This window comes from Chiloscyllium plagiosum, unplaced genomic scaffold (genome assembly GCF_037043375.1).
Source record: "Chiloscyllium plagiosum isolate Xiang-an unplaced genomic scaffold, Cpla_swu_hap1 HiC_scaffold_36, whole genome shotgun sequence".
NCBI classification, from domain to species: domain Eukaryota; kingdom Metazoa; phylum Chordata; class Chondrichthyes; order Orectolobiformes; family Hemiscylliidae; genus Chiloscyllium; species Chiloscyllium plagiosum.
Window position 1 is genome coordinate 31,245,948 of NW_028270174.1, and position 22,299 is coordinate 31,268,246.

The 22,299-nt window shown below is 38.8% G+C and overlaps 1 protein-coding gene across 2 annotated transcripts in view; it reads right to left on the reverse strand.

Moving 5' to 3' along the window:
• Positions 1-13,326, reverse strand: part of rnf150a (ring finger protein 150a) — a 137,718-nt gene extending 124,392 nt beyond the window's left edge. For both annotated transcript variants that reach the window (XM_043674141.2, XM_043674140.2), the window contains exon 1: positions 12,252-13,326. In XM_043674141.2, the coding sequence (XP_043530076.2) occupies positions 12,252-12,705 (454 nt within the window). In that variant the 5' untranslated portion in view covers positions 12,706-13,326. The remainder of the gene's footprint in view (positions 1-12,251) is intronic.
• Between the last annotated feature and the right edge of the window lie 8,973 nt (positions 13,327-22,299).

Sequence of the window (22,299 nt, forward strand, 5' to 3'; positions counted from 1 at the left end):
GAAAACACAGGCCAACAAATTTTTCCTCAGTTTCATTCTAGATTGAAGCTAACCATAAACATAACTTCCACATCTCTGCATTCCAATCCCGAGAGAGAGAGATTTCTGTATTTGAACGCCTAAAAGTCTTTACTCTATCCATAATTTCCTCATTATTTACAAAACTTGATACTTGAGATATTCCAGATAACCAGTTATTAGCAGGCACATTACTGATTTATGTACAATCACATTTACATCACTAAAAATTTCATGTATACAACTAGTTGCAAGTAGGTCAAATAGCTTTTACAAAAAAAGTTTTAATTACAAAACGTAAGAACTGTTTGCACCAGTACTTCTGAATTTCCATGAAATTTAACCAGTACACTAATTGAAATATTGTTAGTCTGGCATCCTACTTACCTACAGGAAGCTCAGAACTAGGAATCTCAAATTCTTTGAATATGCTCTATAAAAGGATTTTTTTTTTGTCAATTAATAAATTACAGGTGCTGCGGACCAGAGATATCTTGTCTAGGAATAGTTTCCAATAATCCTTCTCACAAGGTGAGAAGATATATCCTTTCATATAAAAATCAAAAGAACTGCAGATGATCTAAATCGGAAACCAAAACTGAAATTACTGGAAAAGCTCAACAGGTCTGGCAGCATATGTGGGGAGAAATCAGTTAATGTTTTGGGTCAAGTGACCCTTTACTTCCATTCATAAATCTATCCCTTGATCCTGGGATACTGAAATCTGCATGTATACAGATTTCATACTGGCTAATTCTGCAAATTGTCAAAGTTGGAAATGTACAACTGTCAATGGAAACCCAGCCAAAATTCATGCTTTGAGAGGTACTTAAGAAAAAGGTATTAAAGCCTGAAGAAAATTAAAAGTGTAAACTTAATAATGTTACTAAGAATCACAAAATTATTTTATTTTGTCTCAGCTTTGTTTTGGACATTAGATATTCCAGTTACTCAAAATAAAAAGGTAGCATTACATTTCAAAAGCATTTTGAGTAATTGATTTTTTCATTGAAAGCGTTTCCTTAAATTGGTAGGTTCGCCTGACAAGTCATTTAGGTTGGTTGCTATCTCAAGCCCTTAGCACCCTCATTGACAAGAAATATCTGCAAGGAGGGTAACGAAGAAGGAACTAGTTGCCTCTGTTTGAAATTTACCTCCCAGAGAAAACAGAACAGCCATACAGGCCAGGTTTATTGGCTATGATAAACTAATTAACATGAAATAGTGATTGTATGGCAAGAAACTGCCAATGAAAGCAAGGATTACAATGACATAAATTACAGAGGACCCAGCAGAACTTGTGGTACTAGTAGCATGGAATTCTGTACACCACAATTTGTCTTGAAATGGAAGTGCTCATTCTCCAGGTGTCATAAGTTGTGTTCCACTTTGAATGCAACACACTTAAAAACAAACCAAAAATCATTTGATTCTTTGCTTTATTTTACACGGCACCTACATTATTCATTTGCTTTGGAGCATGAGAACTGTGACCCGTAGGGAACATACATATAGTACTGATCTTGGCACATGACAGTATCAAGTCAGAGCACTAGGCACTATATAGGAAATAATAAAATCCGAGATGTGGATCAAGTTACAGGCAATTGTAAGATGACTGAAACACAGCAATCCTGTACAACAATATAAATTAGTGTCTAGCCTAATTTTTTTTTACTTGACCTTATTGTTTGAAATGATGCAAAAAGGCGTGCATTCATTATATGAATTCAGAACATAATTGAGAAAACACAGTATGATAGCATGAATGCACTAGAAGGACAATGATAATTATTCACAAGGCCATGTGACTATATTCCAGCTAAGCAAACTGAGCTATGTTCATGCTTGCAAATACACAAAGCTTCAATTATTGGCATCAGTTTTCAAATTTTAAATAAAGGTTATTTGAACTATACGTTCTTTGCTAATACCAAGAAATTTAAAAATGGTGTTTAAAAAGTTGCAGGATTGTCCATAGAACCAAGACTGTGCGCTGGTTGCAATTACATACCACTCAGTTTGAAAATGAAATGCTGAAAATGTGTTGCTGGAAAAGCGTAGCAGGTCAGGCAGCATCCAAGGAACAGGAGAATCGATGTTTCGGGCATAAGCCGTTCTTCAGGGCATCAGCCCTGCTTATGCCCGAAACGTCGAGTCTGCTGTTCCTTGGATGCTGCCTGACCTGCTGCGCTTTTCCAGCAACCCATTTTCAGCTCTGATCTCCAGCATCTGCAGCCCTCACTTTCTCCTTGAAAATGAAATGATAAAGTTAAAAGAAACTTGTGTCAATCTGGCATCATTTCAGAATTAAATGCATCTTCAATTCAGTGACTTTACTGGTTTTGCTCAAAAATAAGTACCAAACTATACTCATGAAAATGATGCAGGAGAACAGGGCCACCAATCCAGTTTAATCGTAAATATTTTAAATTAATTTGAATTAGGACTGATCAGAAACTACTGCAATAACTACTAAGTATTTTATGTTGTTACCAAAGTCATTCTGATGTAGCTTTCAGCTCTCTATAAAAATGAAATGGATAATTAAAAATCAGGTTGTGCATTAAATTGCAAGTTTTAATCCAAACAAGATCAATGAAAATTCACCTTCGGTTGAAATTAGAGAGGTAGGTAAACTGTACTAGAGTATCTCAAATAATTACAATCTGAGCAAACAGCACCAAGTTGGAACAAATGGTTGCTTAAAACAAAAAAGGAAGTGAAATGTTGAAAGGCACTACCATTCGGAGATTACAGTCAGCAAAAATAGACAGGATCTTGACTTCCCAAGTGACAGAGTAAAAAATATTTAGAGCTGTAAAAGGCATTTGAAAAGGAAAGGAGCTCTCAGAAGTCATGGTTTAAAGAGAAAAATGTAATTGAGACCTTGCAAAAATATTTCAACAAGTATAAAGAATAGATACTTAATTACCTCTAGGGTTATTTCTAGTGCCATACTCCCTCCTGTATAAAAATGGTAACATAGGCAAGTTAAGTGCATGGCTGGGAAAATAGTTTTTATAGAAGTAACTCATATTTCTGTGTTAAAGTGGCCAGCTTTGGTTTCAGAGTAGCTTCACCTAAATTAAAATAGATGGATTTCCTTACTGCAAAAAAAAACTGGTGACATGGTTCAAAGTAACACAGAAGCAGGAAAAGAAAACAATTAGAAAGTAAAACAAAAACAGGTACAGGTTGCTCTGCAATAGCATGCATTTTGTTAACATGAATTCGCTATGACCCAACTGATGAACTGGGGACACTGTTTCTAAAGCACGAACTTTAAATGTGTTGGCTGTAACGTGATTACATCACCAACACTTTAGAAATAGCACTTAAAGTGTGATTTTTCTATAATGTGGGGTTGCACAAGAACGCAACCATTGCTTTATAGAAGAACTGCTTCTACAAGCCATCTGAGAAAGAAGAGAGTAAAAATACTATTTTGAAGATTGGAAGAGAGAATTAAAAATAATAAAATTAGGTGTAACATGTTTAGATTGGAAATAAAATACAAAGCAATGTGCGCAAAATGAGAACTACAGCTAAAAATTTCCAGGGAATAGTGAAAGCATCAGGTAATCACTGAATTGAGAGAGATCAGAGATTCTTATAGTCTAGCCTTTGAACTGCCACAAAACCTGGGCTTAATTACACCCTTAGCTCAATTTATGATGCCCTTGATCATAGCAAATTCCTTGATTTTCCCACCCTAGTTGTTTCGCTTGGCAAAAAGGAACTCTTCACACAGAGGCTGAATAAATGAGAGTGATACTAAATGACTACATTGCCTTTGTTTTCTTTTAAGAACATGGTATTGGGAATAAAAAGGTGCAATGGAAGCAGAAAAGACTAAAAAGACTTAATGGCACTTTCCATGACCACCACTGTCTCAAAGTGATTTACAACTGTAGAAGGACTTTTGAAGTGTGTCACTGCTATAGACTAGGAAATCTGGCAGCGAACATGCTTTCAAAAAAAAAAATCTTCCACAACAGCAACATGATAATGACCAGAATCTGTTATGATATTGAGCAATAAATTTCAGCCGGAACATTGAAGCACAGCAGAGGAGGCACGCCCAAAGTAATGCCATAGGATCTTGCCCAATGTGGCAAATGGAAAGAAAGCATCAACAGCAGTTCAGCGCTCCTTCAGTACTACACCAGGGTGTCAGCCTTGATTTGTGTTCAAGCCTCTGAGCGGGACTTGAACCTGGAACATTGGGAGCAACAGACAAGACTGAACAGGTGCACAATTATATAGAACTAAACATACAAAAGTAGTATGGAGATGAAAAATGGCTAAACTGACAGTGGAAACAGCAAGAGCTCCATGAACAGAGGTCAAAGAGACACTCTAACCAAGTCTTTGAAACATGTTTAAAATGAGGTTGTCACACCAGTGAGAAAGGTACTGCAGATCTCTCAGTATAACATCAGTAGCAATCTTTCAGACATTTTAGATGTAACAAAATCAAGTATTCCCAGTAGGGCTCATATCTCATGCCATGTTGTCAAAATTACTAAAGTTACGTAGCTTTTGTGTGCCTTTTCCCTGCCTGGTTGAAGCTCTGCACCCAAGTGAGAGAATAAGTTATTTAGTATAAGCTTCCATATCTTACTAAGGTGGCTTCAGGCTGATTCCAAGCTAACAACTTGCTCCAAAAACTCTGTGCATGGTTTGTCAGCTGTGATACATTTCACAGTATGAAGCCAACTAGAACATTCTGAAAAAAACCTAAAATTATTGAAAAAAAGGTCAATTCATCCCAGTTCCCAATGCAAATGGATCCTTTTTCAAAAAAAAAGTCAGTCCAGGATCCAGATCCATATTTTGTTTAAACTGAATTAGTTCTTCCTTGGGTACCTGCATACCAACTCTTGTCAAAATCTCAGCTTTGAGTAATATTTACAGATGTACAGACTAACAGAAGCAAAAATATTACCAGCTCCCATTTTTAGTGGCAGAGATAAAGAAAGTTAGAAAGCATCATGCGTTTTAAATAATTTACAAACTTCGGTTTCTTAATCCAGGCACGGTTATAAGCTCTTATCTAACAATAATGAGTTTGTGATGGACATTTTACAATTGAAATTATAATACTTTACAACTGAATGAACCACTTTCCAGAATTCACAGCATAGTAAAGATTAAGTTACCACAGTGTTGTTCTCTCATTAAAGACAGACAACTGGTGGCGGTTTAACCTTAGGGGCACCATGCCTCAGGTGAGGGGAGAGGTTGAGAAAGTGAGTCCTTCATGATAACTTCAGCCAGTGTGGTAATTGAACCTATGCTGTTGGAGTCAATCTGCGTTGCAAATAAGCCAACTAAGTAACTCCTTACAATACAGTAATAATTCATTCAATCCTACTGATCCATACCTTCCTTTGTGCCATCCCATGCTAATATATTAATATTCCCCTAATGCCATCAGTTCTAATTTTGTATTATCATCACCTTGTGTGATACTTTATCGAATGCTCTTTGAATTTCAAAATACACTACAGAAAATAATTAAATCCACTCTTGAATATTTTGATTGAATTTGGCTCCACCACAATTAGGAAATGCATTCCAGATCCTCAATATCCACTGTTTAAAAAGCTTTTTCCGCACTGAGTCGTTGCTAACTTTGTTGATTAGATGATGAAAAGGCACCGACCTAAGGTAACGTTCTGCCAATTGGATAAGTCCAGATCCCTGATTTAAACAGTGCCTCTGTCACATCTTTTCTCAACCTTTCCTTTTCCAAAACAAAGGAAGCACCAGCTTCTCAAGAATTTATACAACATTGAAGTTCTTCATCCCTGGAACTATTCTTGAGAATCATTTCTTCACTCTCTCCAATTCTGACTCCAATTGCTGTTTTATCATGACCCTAATAAACAACTCCAACATTTTCCCTATTATTGATGCCAGGATAACTGTCCTACAGTTATACTCATCTTCTCTAACTCCTTAGTGGGGTTACATTTGCTATTTTACAGCAGTGGGGACTGTTGTAAAAAAACATTAACTATTGCCTGGTAAACTTTTAGTAATATGCATCAAGGAACACAGGTAATGTGCATATTAATCATAAAAAAATGAAATCGAGGAAAGGATAAGAAGCTTAAAATATCTTCCCTGCTGATTTTTTGTGAGGAGTAAAAGGAAATGTGATTGACACAATTAGAAGGATATCAATGTTCTTCAGCAGAGTAGAAGGGAAGTGGTCAAGTGGATTCCAAGATGAAAAACACATGATAGGAAATTCAACATGTTCGTACTGTGACAGAACTGGAAATTTCTTATTTGATTCTTATTTCTGCAGTACATTTTTTAAAAAAAATCATTAATGGGAAGAAGGCATTACAGGCAGAAGGCATTGGGAGCTGCATTCTTCCAGGTAGATGTAGAGTATTTCATTTCTTCTCCTTCTGGAATTTATGCATGGAGCCAGAGGAAATGGGTGAAATCTATGAGTACTGTGCATCAGTAGTCACTAAGGACAAGGACATGGAATGATAAGATTGGGGGGGGTATGTTGATATTCTAGGGTATTTCAATATGAAGGTGGTAGTGACGGTTACAACTCCATAAATTTCAAGATAGTTATGGATAAGGATAAGACTGGTCCTTGGGTGAAAGTGATAAATTGGAAGGCGGCTAATTATAACAGTATTAGGCAGGGACTGGAAAAATTAGATTGGGAGTGACTAAGGATAAACCCCCATCTGATATGATTGGGATTTAAAGACCAGAGCTCAGGATCAGCATGTTCCTGGAGGATAAAAGATAAGGATGGCAAGATTCAGGAACCCTGGATAATAAGAGATATTGAAAATTTAGTCAAAAAGAAAATAAAACAAGGTATATCTAAGGTTTATGAAATAAATCAGACAAGGCTCGAGGAACATAAAAGAATCAGAAATAATTTAAACAAGGAATTAGGAGGGCTAAAAAGGGGCGATGAAGTGTCCTTGGAAAGTAGGAATCCCAAGGTATTTTATACATTAACAGCAAGAGAGTACTTGGGAAAGGGTAGGTCCACTCAAGGACAAAAGAAGGGAATTCATGCATGGAGCCAGAGGGAATGGGTGAGGTCCTTAATGAGTGTTTTGTATCAGTATTCACTAAGAAGGACATAGATGATGGCAAGATTTAAGAGGGGTATGCTGATGTTCTAGAGCATGCCAGCATTAAGGAGATGATGCTTGGTGTCTTGAAAAACATTAAGGTACACAGGTTCCCAGGGCCTGATCGGATGAACCCCAGGATATGGAGAGAAGCAAGGGAGAGGATTGCAGGATCTTCTGGATTGTTAATAGATCTAATGGGATTTAAGTCAGCCATCTTAAATCTTAAGATCTTAAATCTTAAACAACCTTTAATTAATGGATATTTGACCAATTAAAGTGTCAATCACAATTCAAACATCATATTTTCCCTAGTTGATCAAGCAAACAAAATCGTGGATACAATCAAGCAAAGCTTTAGCAAAGCAACAGTCCAATGGTTTGACTGCATTGTGAGACAGACAGTTCACTAGATTTGATGATGGGATATTGAAGAGCAAGACTTGTTAAAGATAGTGAGAGATAGTGTTATCAGCCAAACAGGGGAAAAATCCTTCGACACCTCAAATGACACATCAACCTTGCAAGAAAATATATAAATTTAGCCAATTTATAAATTCTTTGTTCCTATTATTGGCTTCAATGTTAACTATTTGGAGCTGAGAAACCATTACAATTAAGCTTGATCACTAAATTGCACACTGAAATACAAATGTATTTATTGCAATGATTGTGCAGAAAATGTCATAAAGAGTCAGTGATCTAAAAACTCTTATCTACAACAAAAATGCCCATTCTTGTCAAATGTAGATATGTAGCTCCAAAAACTGACCTGTGAATGCACCAATTGTCCTAGGAATAAAACTTTATCTGTGACATCTAAGATTCTAAATCATTTATGGAAGAGAATTCTGAAAGGATTTGACAGAATAGATATGCAGAGGTGATAGTCCCCAGCCAGTGAAATACAAAAAATGGTTTCAGAATAAAAGGACTTTTTGGGCTAAGATGAGGAGAGATTTCTTCACTCACTGGTTGCAAATATTTACCCTAGAAGATTTGGGATGCTTTAATGTCGAATATGTTCAGAGATGAGGGAGACAGATTTTTTGTGTCTCACAGAATTAAGAGATAAATGGAAAGAAGGGGAGTGAGTGGAATTGAGGGAGAAAAATTGAATAGGGCAGGAGATTGAAGGGGCAACATTGTTTATTTCTGCTGTTTCTATACATTAAACTCCTCTTTCATGTTTAAATCATAAAATCCCTGCAGTGGAAAAAGAGGCCATTCCGCCATCCACTACGTACCAACACACTTGAGAGTGTAATGCTAGAAAAGCACAGCAGGTCAGGCAGCATCAGAGGAGCAGAAGAATCGGCATTTCAGACATGAGCTCTTCATCAGAAACACACTGAAGAGCATCACTCAGACTCCAACATCACCACCACTTATATACCACCCTGTGTAGATTTTTTTTTAAATCCATGGCGAACCCATTCAACATGCACATTCCCAGACACTAGAGCTCAGTGGTCAGCACTGCTGCTTCACAGTACCAGGAACCCAGGGTTCAATTCTAGCCCTGAGTGACTGCATGGAGTTTGCACATTTTCATCATGTCAGTATAGGCTTCTGCCAGATGCTCCACTTTCCTCAAGCAGTCCAAAGACATGCAGGATAGGTGGATTGGCCATGCTAAATTGTCCATAGTGTCCAGGTATATGCAGAGTTAAGGGGATAGGGTAGCAATCTGGGCAGGATTTTCTTTGAAAGGTTGGTGCAGACTGAACGGGCTGAATGGTCTCTTTCTGCACTGCAGGGATTTTATGATCCAGCTGCCATACAAAATTTTACTCCTTGATCTCATTTCACAATTAGTTTTAATTATATCTCTCTACAAAAGGAAAATTCTGATTTCTTCAAGCACTCAATTCACCTTTGGATCAAATGTTTATAATTTAATTATTGTTGGACACCTTCCTAAAATGTCTAGTCTTTTCTCCTTAAGTAAATATTTAAACCCCAGCTTTCTAAATCACGATAAACCTTTGGCAATAGTTTGATTTGAAATGGATTTTATGCTGTGCTTAGAGCAAAGAAATTAGTGTGTGTTTTTTCAAAACACACACTAATTGTCTCAAATATGCTTCTTTATTTCATGATTCCAAGTACGAAGTGACAACTAAAATGATGCAAATAATTATTACATTAACAAAACTGTACAAAATTCCCCAGCCAGATAAAACAGAAACAATGATAAAAATGCAAATACTATCCTATCAGGAAGGACACAGATCAGAAACTCTATCAACCACATTATACTGATTGTAGTCATATAGCAGAAACAGAACCTTCAGTCCAACCCATCCATGCTGAACAGATATCCTAAATTAATCTAGTCCCATTTGCCAGAATTTGGTCCATATCCCTCTAAACCCTCCTATTCATGTATTAACTGTACCAGTCTCCACCACTTCCTCTGGCAGCTCATTCCATACATGCGCCACCCTCTGCATGAGAAGTTGCCCCTCAGGTTCCTTTTAAATTTTTCCCCTCTCACATTAAACGTAAGCGCTCTGGTTTTGGATTCCCTTACCCTGGAAAAAGACCTTGGCTATTCACCCTATCCACGCACCTCATGATTTTATTAAGCTCTACAAGGTCACCCTCAGCTTCCAATGCTATAGGGAAAAATAGGCCTAACCTGTTCAGCCTTATCCTATAGCTCAAACCCTCCAATCCTGGCAACATCCTCATAATTCTTTTCTGAACACTTTCAATTTTTACACCATCCTTCATATAGCAGGAAAACCAGAATTGGACACAGTATTTCAAAAATAGCCTATGTCTGGTACAGCCGCGACATGACATCCCAATTCATTTACTCAATGTAGTGTACCCTCTACCTAATTCCTGGCTGAGATTAACCAGCTCAGTGTCTCATGCACGAGAATTCCTAGAAGCACAGCATTCCAATCGGAACTCTATCAACAAACACGTTGACTTGAATCCGATTTACCTTTCCAAAGAAAAAGAACAGGAAATGGCATCACCAACTCAAAGAAACCCAAACATATAAATAGAAAGCAGGAATCATCAGCAATGCTTCGTCCAAAGGCTCACTGAAGATGTTCCCTAGTATGGTAGCGAAACGTCTGAAAATGAATCATCCAGCTCAGCAAGCAAACGTACATCCAGAACCTCAACCTGAGCCAGAAATCTTCTCAAAACTCATTAACCAGCTCAGCTTCAGACCTGAACCTACCTCAGAAATCCTTTTCCTTATATCCACTGATGGCAATTAGACTGAAATCTGTCTTCCCTTGCTCTCAGAATACACTATGTACCTGCTCCAGATTTTGAGCCACTAGAGGTAGATTGTCATCTCATGGATCATTGAGAATGTGTTTCCAATTAATCAGCAATGCCAGTTTTACACCCGGGCAGCCAGCTAAAACAAAACAGCGATGTACACAGCACATATTTCAATGTAAAGCACGTCATACATCCAGCATGTCCACAGTAACTTGGGCAGAAGCTCCATCCACGTTGAGTAACAGTAAATATTTGAAGCAGTGAGAAGAGGTAAGGACCCTCGCCCATAAACATGCTTTCTGAATGTGGTGCAGCCTCAGGGACTAATTTACAACATTCAAACTCATGAGAGGTCTGGACAGAGTAAACAGGGTAAAAATGTTACCACTCATGAAAGGATCACAAATGAAAAACACAAATTTAAGGTAATTAGTGAAAAGCAAAACTGACATCAGAAAGAAGGCTTTTTAAACCTATGAGTGGTTACCGTCTGCAATGAACTGCCTTGCTGTGTTAGAGAGATGGATTCAAAAAGGAACTGAATGATTATTTGAAAAGGTAGAATGTGCAGAGTTACAGAAAGAAGACTCGAAAACAGCACAAGGTCAATTACTCAGTTAAAACACTGGTGTGGACTATGATGGGCTGAAAGGTCTCCTTTTGGACTGTAAACGTTCTGTGAATCTGAACACGGTCAAAATCAAAGAATGACTCTATGTCTACAGCTCAAGGAGTAATTGAGGAATGCATGACCCAGCCTCGCCAATCAATAGGTTTAAAGAGATTACAAAGTCGGTATAGAGGATGATTAATAAGAGTCAGCATGCTAATTTTCCCCTGTGATATACTTACGACAGGGCCGGCAAATCTGCCCAACTCCCCTAAACGTTTATATTGTGTGGCTAATAAAAATTAGACAAATATGCCCTAGCTGCAATTTTATACAAAAAAAGTATATTAGCAGCCACAAAGGAACAAAAGAGGAATAAAGGACAAATTCTGCATATTTATCCATCAAAAAAAGATTAAATGAAGGAGGGCTATGAGATGAGAAAATCTCATGCAAGCAAAGCTGTCTCGCAAACTTCATATAAGAGTGGCATGACCAACTGCACACAACATTTAGTTTTCCTTACTTATCACTAGATTTTCAAGCTTTGCTACTGAGATTTATTTGAACCAATTTTGGTTCGTCTATTAAATGAACTGCACACCAGCATTGTAAACAATTTTAATTACCTAATTTATTTAGGTCTTAATAAAAATGACTACACAATCCAATTTAATGGTAAACCTATCAGATAATAAATGATAATATCCTCCAGTATATTTAAAGTTAACTGAACTTTGTTTCAAAATTAAAATATGTTGTATTTACATTTTTGTGGCAGCAAGTTGCTTTAAGTCTACAAAATTTGGCAACTACTGTCAAGCGAACAGCAATCCTAATACTCCACTGGTATTACAACAAAGTCAAATTAATTTAATGATTTAAACTGGCATTTGATTTTGGATTAGCATCAGCGCAGGATTGTGCAAAACGATGTTATAATTAGAGGGGTATCACAACGGTCTGCGACTGTTGAGTCAAACAAGAAAACATCTGGAGCGAGTCAATTGTAGCTCCTTCTTCTGCGGCACCAATAAAGTATAGCTGATGAAATGCAAAAGATATCACCTGTAATACTACATGAAATTGTTCCAAATTAACACACACACACTTTAACATCAACCTTAACTTATTGTCGGCGAAAGATACAGTTAAGTAAACTGTAACCCCAATGTATGATTGATAGTTGTACCCAATATGTCAACCCCTCTTTACTCTCCCGTCCTCTTAAACCAGCTCACCTGAATGTGGCATGGTAATGGTCTCATTGACATTGGCCCCCATGTTGTAAATGACAACAGCGGATGCATTCTGCCTGGCGGCATGCAGGATCTTGTCCTTGAAAGTGCAGTTCCCCTTGGGTATGAGTGCGATCCAGCCCTTGGTGCTAGAGTCGGGGGGCAGCTGAAACCTGGCCTGGGGGTCACAGGCTAGTTTGTCGTGCTGAGCGGGCAGGGCTAGCAAGCCCCGAGCGTCCTGCTTGAGCGAGTGCTGCCCGTAACGGCCACACTCGCTCTTCTCCGACCTCCTCTCGGAGGTGGCCGGTTCCACGTAGGTGATGTTGACGAAGGCCGTGTACCATTCTTCCTTCTCCGCCACCGTGAAGTCCAAACACAGCAAATGCACGAAGCAGAAAGACAGCAGCCATGTTGAGAGAGCCAGACTGCGGCAGGTCTGCACCAGAGACACCGGCATCACTGAAAACAAGCCAACCAGAACCGACTTTTACGTTTAACAGTCGGCAATTTGCTGTCCGTCACTCACTTTCGCACTTTCCGTCGTCCACAGGGAGCTTTTTTTTGGTTGGGAGGGCTGGAAGATTAAAAATATGTATTTCCCCCCCCCCCCCCCCAGTCTTTCGGCGCAAGATGCTATACGTGTGAGATGTATCGTTCTATTTTTAATAGATTAAAAAAAAACTTTTTGTCGTTGTTCCAAATAGATGGTTAATATTTATAGCCGTCGAAGCCCATCCATCCGGCGGTTGCTGGAGGAGCTGCTGCAGGAAGGCGGCTCATGGTGTCGAGGTGACCGCCGCTCGCTCCATGAGGAAGGAGTTCCTTTTTTCGGGGGCGAGGGGAGGAAATACGGAACCTTTAATCCATGCCTTACATTGACGAGGAGAAAGGCAGGGCCGCTCCGCCTGCGGACAGCCTGAGATTTCTCCAGGCCCCGGCCTCCCTCCCTCCCCCCGCGCGCGCGCGCGGATCTCCCCAGAGACCGGCAGCAACCGCCGGATAAGTCACGCGCACGACGCCGAGCTTCAGCAGCGCCTTTTGACGCACTCGCGCACCAGGGAAAGGTGCGAGACTGAAACAACAACAACAACAACAAAATGCATCTGCATGTCCTCCTCCCACCGCGGGCGAGAGGGCGGGACGGGAGGGGAGGGCTCTGCAACCTGCTGCTCCGATTCCGAAGGCCCACCCGCCCTCTCGGGTTTCTCTCGGTTCCCGAACGCTGCGCTTGACAATCACTTCACAAACGGAAAATACTGCCCATGCCGAAAATCCGAAATTATAAAATCACATTGAACTCGAAAGGTTAACTCCGCACACATACACCGAATCTCCCTGCCTTTCATGTTTTTAATTCAATTAACTTATTTTTTTCTTTAAAACAATTATTTACATGCGTTTCCATTCTGTCTTTCATCATTATTGGCTTTTCAGCATGACGTTTTTTGAGTTTATTTTAAAAATGGGAAACATGAGTAGCCGAATTGACCCCTAGAGCCTGCCCTGCTCTTCGGTAATACCATAATTTACCTGATTAACTTCACTTTCCTTCTTACGTTTCCCCCAACCAATTCCCCACTACCCGCCAAAAAAAACACTCCTGTAGTTGAAAATTCTGCCCAATTTATTATTAAGTTTGCTGATCCCTGTCTGAGGATATCACAAAAAAGTAATTACTTCCATTCCTGAGTTATACTCTTTTCAACCATTATCTTCAAATGACAGCACTATTTATAAAGTGCACACTTTCCTCCACTGTACTTGTTATTGACGTTTTAGTCTCGCTCATTCGATGTGATTGAAAAGGTAGTCCATCCTATGTTACTTATTAGGGTGACGACCATTTGTTTACATTCTTTTGTTTACATGTCTATTTTAGATTATTCTTCTCAACCCATTCAGAGGTGTTATGACACACCTCCAGGGCAAGTGAGAGTTGAGCCCAGGCCACCCGACTCAGAGATAGAGACACTACCAGTATGCCACAAGAGCTCTCACTATTGTCTATTTTGATCACTTGAAAGAAATGCACTCGGCTGCATTTGTTTTTATGTGTAAGTATTTCATTGATTTATTTTTAGTCATGTAATTTTTTTTCATCTTAAACAAGGTGAGGAATTTCAGTAACAGGCAACTGGACATTTTCAATTAGGGCACTAAAATCTCTGTAATTTCAACATAAAATGTTCCTTAGAGTCAGTAGCAATAAACATGTGAATCTGCAAGATCATGAATGATTGAATATCTCAACAGTTACTACAGGAACTTTAACAGATGACACATAAGTACAATGCAAATTTGTCAGAAACTTGCACGGTTTCAATATTGCTTCTAATTATCCCTTGGCTTTCCGTCATCCATCTTTAACTCTTCCCTTCACTTCTGACTCATTGGAAACTCAAAAACCAGCAACTCATCTTTCAGTTAGGGACTTTGAAGCCTTCTGGATCCAACAGTTCAACAAACTTGGATCATAATCACTAGCATCTTTTTTTTGAAACTGATAGTTGCTTTTAATTATTGAGTTTTTTAAACTCTAATGACTGATTTACTGAGTATTTTCAGTTTGCATTCCATAATGTTTACAACTTTTTGTATGGAGAAAGTGCTTGTGATTACACTTTTAACTGGCCTATCTCATATAATTTTGCAAAATGTTTACAATTATAATTTCTTGTGGATTCTAACACATGAAATTACTTCTATTTTATTTATCAAACTGAATCCATACATCATTTCAAACACCTTAAGTAATTCAAATGGTAATATATCTTTACTAAGATCCATTATCCAAAACTGAATATGGTACTTCAAATGGGGACTGGCCAAGGCTCCATACAATTAAAGCATCTTTTGCCAGCTACCTTGAGATTTTAAACAAATATCTAATTCTCCTTTCTGATTAATCAAATTCAAAGAACTACATCCACCACAGTTAATAATGTTATCTTCCAGAGTCAGTGATTTCAATAATTTTCCTTTGTAAAGCTGCCTATGGCAGTTGAGAGCTGTAATTTTTAGTAAATGGCAGGCCGTCCAGTGATTGTACATGGTCCTATTCCTGTTGCTAATATAGTTGTAATGGAAAAGGTTGATCTTTTCTGGATGTGAGTGACCCATTGGTATGGCAACAGAATTATGTAGAGCATAGCCCATAAGGTAGTTAACAGGCAAAGAATGGCTGTTGGGGATGAAATATATATACTGTAGCTACAGGTGATGTTGTCAATGCATGCTTGAAACACAAACCCTGAAGTGAGATTTAACACCACCCAGGTTGTGAGTGGAGCTGCCTGTGACAACTAATGAGAATTAAGTGGCATGATAAGAATCTTAATAATGTAGTGTTTAATAAAGTTGACACCAAACATGGATGTTCTGATTATGAAGACATAGCTTCTTGACATGCCATCTGAATACCTTTCAAGAATTCATCGTCTAAACTTTTAGATACAAGATCCTCACACAAGCATACACAATTCCTAAGGATAATAGGTATTAGTTGGTTCTCACCCTTTCTGGTTGCCAAGTTCTGAGTTTTTCTACTTTGTACGAGAAAGGTGCCATATTTTTAAGGAAAAATACTAACTGGAAAATTTTGGGTGGCATCTTCAGGCATATCTGAAACTATGGAAAAGTCAGAGGTGAGATTTATTTGGACAGGAGGCCAAAATTCTGATTTCTGATGTCAGGTTTAAACCTGAAGCTCTGAGAATACTTCAGATGGGTGAACCTTTTTGAATTTAATGGTCAGGAAACTCTTTTGCATTTATTAGCAGTAACATCTTGGCCCACTGGAATTCTGTGCATGGCACAATCTTATTAGTAGAATATGAGAAAAATGTGTTTGCAAATATGGCCATATGAGGTAAGCATCATGACTTCTTCCTCTAAGCTCTGTTGTTTGCACATTTCTTCAGTAACATTTGTTCTTCATAACTGAGGGATTTCTTTGTTCAAACTGTTACAGTGTAAGGCATGCAGACTTCCCAGTCAATCCAGTTAATGAAAAACCTCATTCATAACAGGTCTGACAAAGCTATGTTGTTGTCTATGATTAACAGTGTAAGGGATGCAGACTGTGTGCATCCCACCCCCACCCGCCCCCACCCCACCTGAACAAACAGAGCAGTCACATTGGCTAATGTTAGCAAAACAGACTGGGGTTCAAAACAAAAAGGCCATAATATACGAACAAGGAACAAGGGTAGGCCACTCAACCCTTTGAACTTGCTGACATTCAATAAGATCACAGCTGATTTGATTCTAGCCTTAATTCTACATTCCTACATATCCCTGATAACCTTTCATCTCCTTAGACATCAAGAAGCTATCTATCTCTGGCATAAAAGGGGCACAACCCCTTACAGATAAAGGTGGAAACATATAGCAGGGAATTAGATTTAAAGTCAGAGTTATTCAGAACCCAAGAAGCATTCTTTGGAAATAGAGGTAGGCAACTGGGAGGTCAAGAGAGAGACAAAGTAATAGGAACAAGTGTGACAAGGAAGGGTAGGTGCTGCACAATAAGAATAGGTGACACAATGGAGTAAAGAGCTGTGCTGGTACAGGTAAAGGAGCAGATCAATTCCCTAAAGAATGATGCAAGGCTAAGGCTGGTCATTGGGAGCTGGATGGATGTGTCACAGAAGTAAAAGAAGACCAAGGGAAATTGTGAATGGGACTTAGCGGCAGGGTGAAATTGAAGCATGTCAGAGGGAAGGATAAGCATATCTTTAGAAATGAGGAAAGAAAGTAGATTAGAGAGGGAGAATTTAGGTTGAAGGAAACAGAAGAAAAATTTATGTGCAAGATTTGTCTTTTCAGCTGAGTCAATATATAGTCTTCACTGACAGTACATAGTAGAAATGGGAGGGCCCTGAGGTTAGTTTACACGAGTTCCTTTTCAACACCAAATGTGTGTGAGGTGAAACAGAAATTTTAAAAATGCATAAAGTTGTTAAAGATTTTGTTCAGTTTATTTTTTCTAATTTCATCTGTTCCTATGGATACATTCATGTGATGTCAGTTGAGCTTGACGAAACTGCTGACTGCTTTGCTTCAGGTGACTTTGGTAGATGGTATCTGGTGGTCTAGGGCCCAGAGAAGTTCAAGCAATTAGGAATGTCCTGCACAGGTGCAGATGTTACCTCCTCGGCCTGATCTGATGGAAGTAGTTGGGCAGAAAGGAGGTGAAGAAGCAGGGTACCTCTGCAATGTCTTGAGATGACAATCCTGGGAAAGCTAGCTGTCACAACGGCATCATTCATGGAATGTGGCACTTGGAGCGAGCTCAAGGTGCCTGAGCTCCCTTTCACCTAACTAGTGAATGGATGTACTAGTGGCTTCAGTGATGGAGTGCAAGTCTCCATGCATAACCAGCAAATACTGAGGGTTTTGTGGGACCTGGCTCAGCAAAGCAGCTGCTTCACATTCCATGGAGTGTAATGAACTGTGAATTTGCTATGTTCCAGTTCCTGTCTCCAATGTAGATCAATAAATGTGTTCACAGAAAATGAAACATGCAATACTGAAATGTCCACATGATTTTTCTGCCAGGCTGCTTGCCGCAGTGTATGGAAGTTTGATTTTTAATGTCTGTACATTCCAGGATGAACTGGAACATAGTGAAGTCACAACATCAGACAAAACCTGGCTAGTTTCTGCTACCCTTGATTATATTCTATGCATTTTGCTTTTCTATGCATGTCCGTCACCACCTTAATGACTGAATCCAGAGACACATCATCTGTAGTGGGTTGAACAGGGTCTGTTCTCCAGTCCTCTGAATGTCAGAAACCTTTCTTCTAACTTTCTATGGTAGTTGTGAATCCAGGTTAGTAGTGTGCTCACCAGAAAGTGACCCAAAGCCCACTTTAAATAGATTATCCACTAAAGTAAATGTTGGTGGAGGGTGGGGAAGAACATTCAAACAGTGCATTCTCTGAATGAGTTGACTCATTCACAGCACTCCAATCCCCAGTCACCAATCCTCGAATCTCTAACCATACCCAACTAGCAGTCTGTGATTCCTCTGCCCCTTTCTCCATTGTTTGGGCAATGCCTAATTTGGTTGGTTGTAGGTGGGAAATAGAAGAAAAAAATCCTAATCACGCTGTACTATTAAAGTTGATAGCATCTAATGGAAACCTATCCTTTGGGATTTAATTACCTCAATCCAATCCCCTCAGTCTTTCTTGCACTGTGGAGATTTAGTGAAATCCCTTCAAGTTCCAATTACTATTTTGGTGCCTAACTGCTATAATTGCAGTGCTACATAGCCCCCTATTGAGGCTGTACAGTTACAACATGGTGTTTGTTTTTTTGCTACATCTTTCCTCGCAGGGTGTTATTTATCTTCTGTTTTCATCACTTCTTCTGTCTGACAGATGTTTCCACAGAAATGCACAGGAAATCGTAACTAAGGCAACCACTTGTATTGTTGAATGTTTATTGGATGGCTAACCCTCCAGAATTGTCCTGGAGTGTACAGACATTAAAAATCGAACTTCCATACACTGCTGCAAGCAGCCTGGCAAAAAGGAAATAATGTGGACATTTAAATATTGCATGTTTCATTTCCTTTGAACACATCTATTGTTCTAAGTATATTGGAGACAGGAAAAAATACTATTTGTTAATGAAGTGTCTCTTTGATTTTCAACTAAAATGGAAAGGGTGAGTACCATAAGGGTAGATATGCCAAGTATTCTATTGCAGGAGCATGGGATGGAGCATTTGAAAGCAGAAGGGGAGGCAATGAAACCCTCCAGGTACATATCCAGCCAGAGTTGGCAACCAAAATGTTTTACTGCAGATATAGCTCTTAGAAAACTTAAAGGCCGAATTGTATATGGAAGAATTCCATTCCTTTTAAACAATGAATTAATAGGTGGTATTAATAGGTGGTATTCTAATTTTTGTGGATATCCTGTTTATGTGCACACAGGGCTGAGGATTATTTGCAAATTATTTTGTGACTATTTTTGCATTTCTACAAATTCTAAATATAGTAACTTCGATCCAAATGTTCTTAGTTAATTAACCTAATGAAAGTTGAGCATTGCAAATCAGGAGTATGTGTGTGCTACTTAGACAGCTGCACCAAGCTGCCATAACAAAAAAGATAAGGAAACATTAATGTGCTGCAATGGCTGCCTCAGCTGATAACTTAATGTAGGAAAAATAAGAATCTTTGTGTTGTTGTTTATAAGTTTCCTTGCTATCTTTGGCTATTGGGAGGACACATACATAATATGAATGTCTGGGTACTTTTTGGGATATTTCAATGTATATGTTGCTCAGAGGGAGGGAGAATAAGCTGGAAACGCAATTGGATGTCAAAATGAAGAGCCAATTTCATAGGGTGAGTATGCTGACCTAGAGCTACCCAAACAAACAGACTTAATGAAACCTCCCACCAGTGCAGTGAATTTAACAGTGAGTTAGCATCACTTCTTGTAAAAACACCTTACATGACACTCCCAAGTTCTTGCAGCTCTTTTAATGTCAGCAAAAATAACAACGGCAACTAATTTTCTGCTGAAGGATTTCAGAGGGCTGCAATGGCAAAGTCTAATATAAACCTTTAGGTGATGCATCCAACAGGTCACTAGCACCTTGTTTGCCACAGAAACTGATGGCACAGTTTTTAAAGATTAAATGTCTTTCAACATTGCACCCACCTCCTTGGTGCAACATTGCAACTATTGCTGGCCTCAAGTCGTTGTGTATCATGTGTACCTCTGTACCACAACCTTTGTGGCAGGGAAATAGGACATCCCTTCTTTGCTCAACTTTCTGCAGCAGCTTTTCAACAGTCTTGTCATTAAAGTAAAGCGCCATTAATTAGATTTTTCACCCTTAATAGGCCATATACCCATTGAAATATTACAGGATGAATAATATTTAATAATAATATTAACACTTTAAGAACAAGCTCAAAATCTAGGAAACAAACAGATGTTCACCGAATGTTGGTCGTATATTCATATTTTAGATCAGAGTGGTGCTGGAAAAGCACAGCAGGTCAGGCAGCATCTGAGGAGCAGGAAAATCGACATTTCGGGCAAAAGCTCTTCATCAGAAACAGAGGCAGGAAGCCTCCAGCGTCCACCACTTCAATTTTCCTGCTCTTCGGTTGCTGCCTGACCTGCTGTGCTTTTCCAGCACCACACTGATCTAAACTCTGGTTTTCAGCATCGGCAGTCCTCACGTTTGCCTTGTATATTCATATTGCATAGCTCAATGCATTCTGTGACCTTGACATTACTGCAAAAGACTATAACTCACTTGAGGATTCATCAAGAAGAGCTTACACTGTTCAAGGCCAGAAGTTCCCCAGCGTTTTTGTATGGTATAGTTTTCATAGTCTTGTGAACATGATGAAAATATATCAACATATTCTGATTATTTTTAATGTATAGCACTTTAATGCATTAAATCATCTTGTAAATTATGGAATCCTCTTTAGTAAGTCTTTGTGACACTATCATTAGTTCCCTCAAAGTTTGTACCTTACTGTCTCATTTTCTGTAATAGCTTTAATGACAATATTCAGAACCATCTGGCTTGGTGCCTAGAACATGCTATGTCAGTCCTTGTAGATTACTTGTCCATTAATGTTTGACTACAATTCTAATCATGTCCTGAATAGGACCTCTCAGAATTGGCTCTATTGCAGGTTCTTATTTTGAATCTACATAAGTGAATTTAATATTTAACGAAATATTTAATGAAGTTATAAAAATTATTAGGGTAAACCCCTGGCTGATGTGCCTCTGTTGACACTCCTAACCTCAAGTCTCAAAAGAATCATTGTTTTGTAGTCTCAGTGTTTAACATTTGAGCAATAAAAATATTTACATTACATTCTTTTTTCTGTTCTCCCAATGATTCCGTAAGCAAACAGAGTATGACTTTAATTATAACATGCATGATTGTCAAAAATATCAAGTGTTAAGTAAAAGCAATTCTTTTCCATGGATGTTGACTTCTATTTCACACTACCTCCAATCAGGCTTGAATGCTCAGAGTGCTCATTGACTGCTTACTGTTGTCATTGTATTGTTGCATACGTACCAAATTATTTTGTGAACTATTATGATATTAAGATATAGGCCAGAATTTTTTGGCACTCAATGGCTTTGATGCTGGCAGAAGGGGGCAAAAATTGAAGATCATGACAGTAGAGCAGTATAATTACTCACCACTGCAGATAGTCTATCCAAGAGGAGGAGGCTACTTACCCATGAGCAAATTGATGCCTTCAGTGGCCAATTAATGATAGTTGCTTAAGGGCATTCTCCTGCCAGTACTTGGATTTTTGCTAGGCTGAGAGAGGCCAGGATCAAGATATAGTCCATTAGGTGAGACTAGGCAGCCTTGGTGTGGCAGTTAGGTTCTACACTACCTCTCCTAAGATATTCTCCATCTCTCAATATTTCTTTGTATCTTGCCTTATTAAACATTAACCTTTGGCCCATGCAAGATCCTGCATATTTTTTCAACTCCTAGTGTCCCAAATTCTCTTCTTCAGGGACTTGTTGCAGTCCCAGCAGTAGCCACCAGTGACACTGCTGGGTCGAGTGAGCTGCCATCCTCTTTATTGGTTATCAGCTCCAGAAACAGGGCGTACTACCTGATGGGGTCAGACATCTGATCATAAGACAAGTAATAGCCCAACCTGAGTATGCCATGGCTACAGGGTGAGCCCAACAATGCAGAAAATGGCTTGCTCCTGTATTTAATGCTGGATGTGGCACTGTGTTGCATACATAAGATGCTACCCATTGACTTAAAATTCAAAGTAGAATCAGATGCTCAAAATATACAATTGCTCACAACGCTTGTGCCTTAAAAGAATGTTTACTTGAATCTCTGGGTGCATACAGGCACCAAGATATTATAATTCTTTTTGATTTGATTTATTATTGTCACATTTACCAAGATACAGTGAAAAGTATTGTTTTGTGTGCTATACAGTCAGATAATTACCATATGTAAGTACATCAGGGTAATAGAATAAAATCTAGAATAGCTGCAGAGAAAG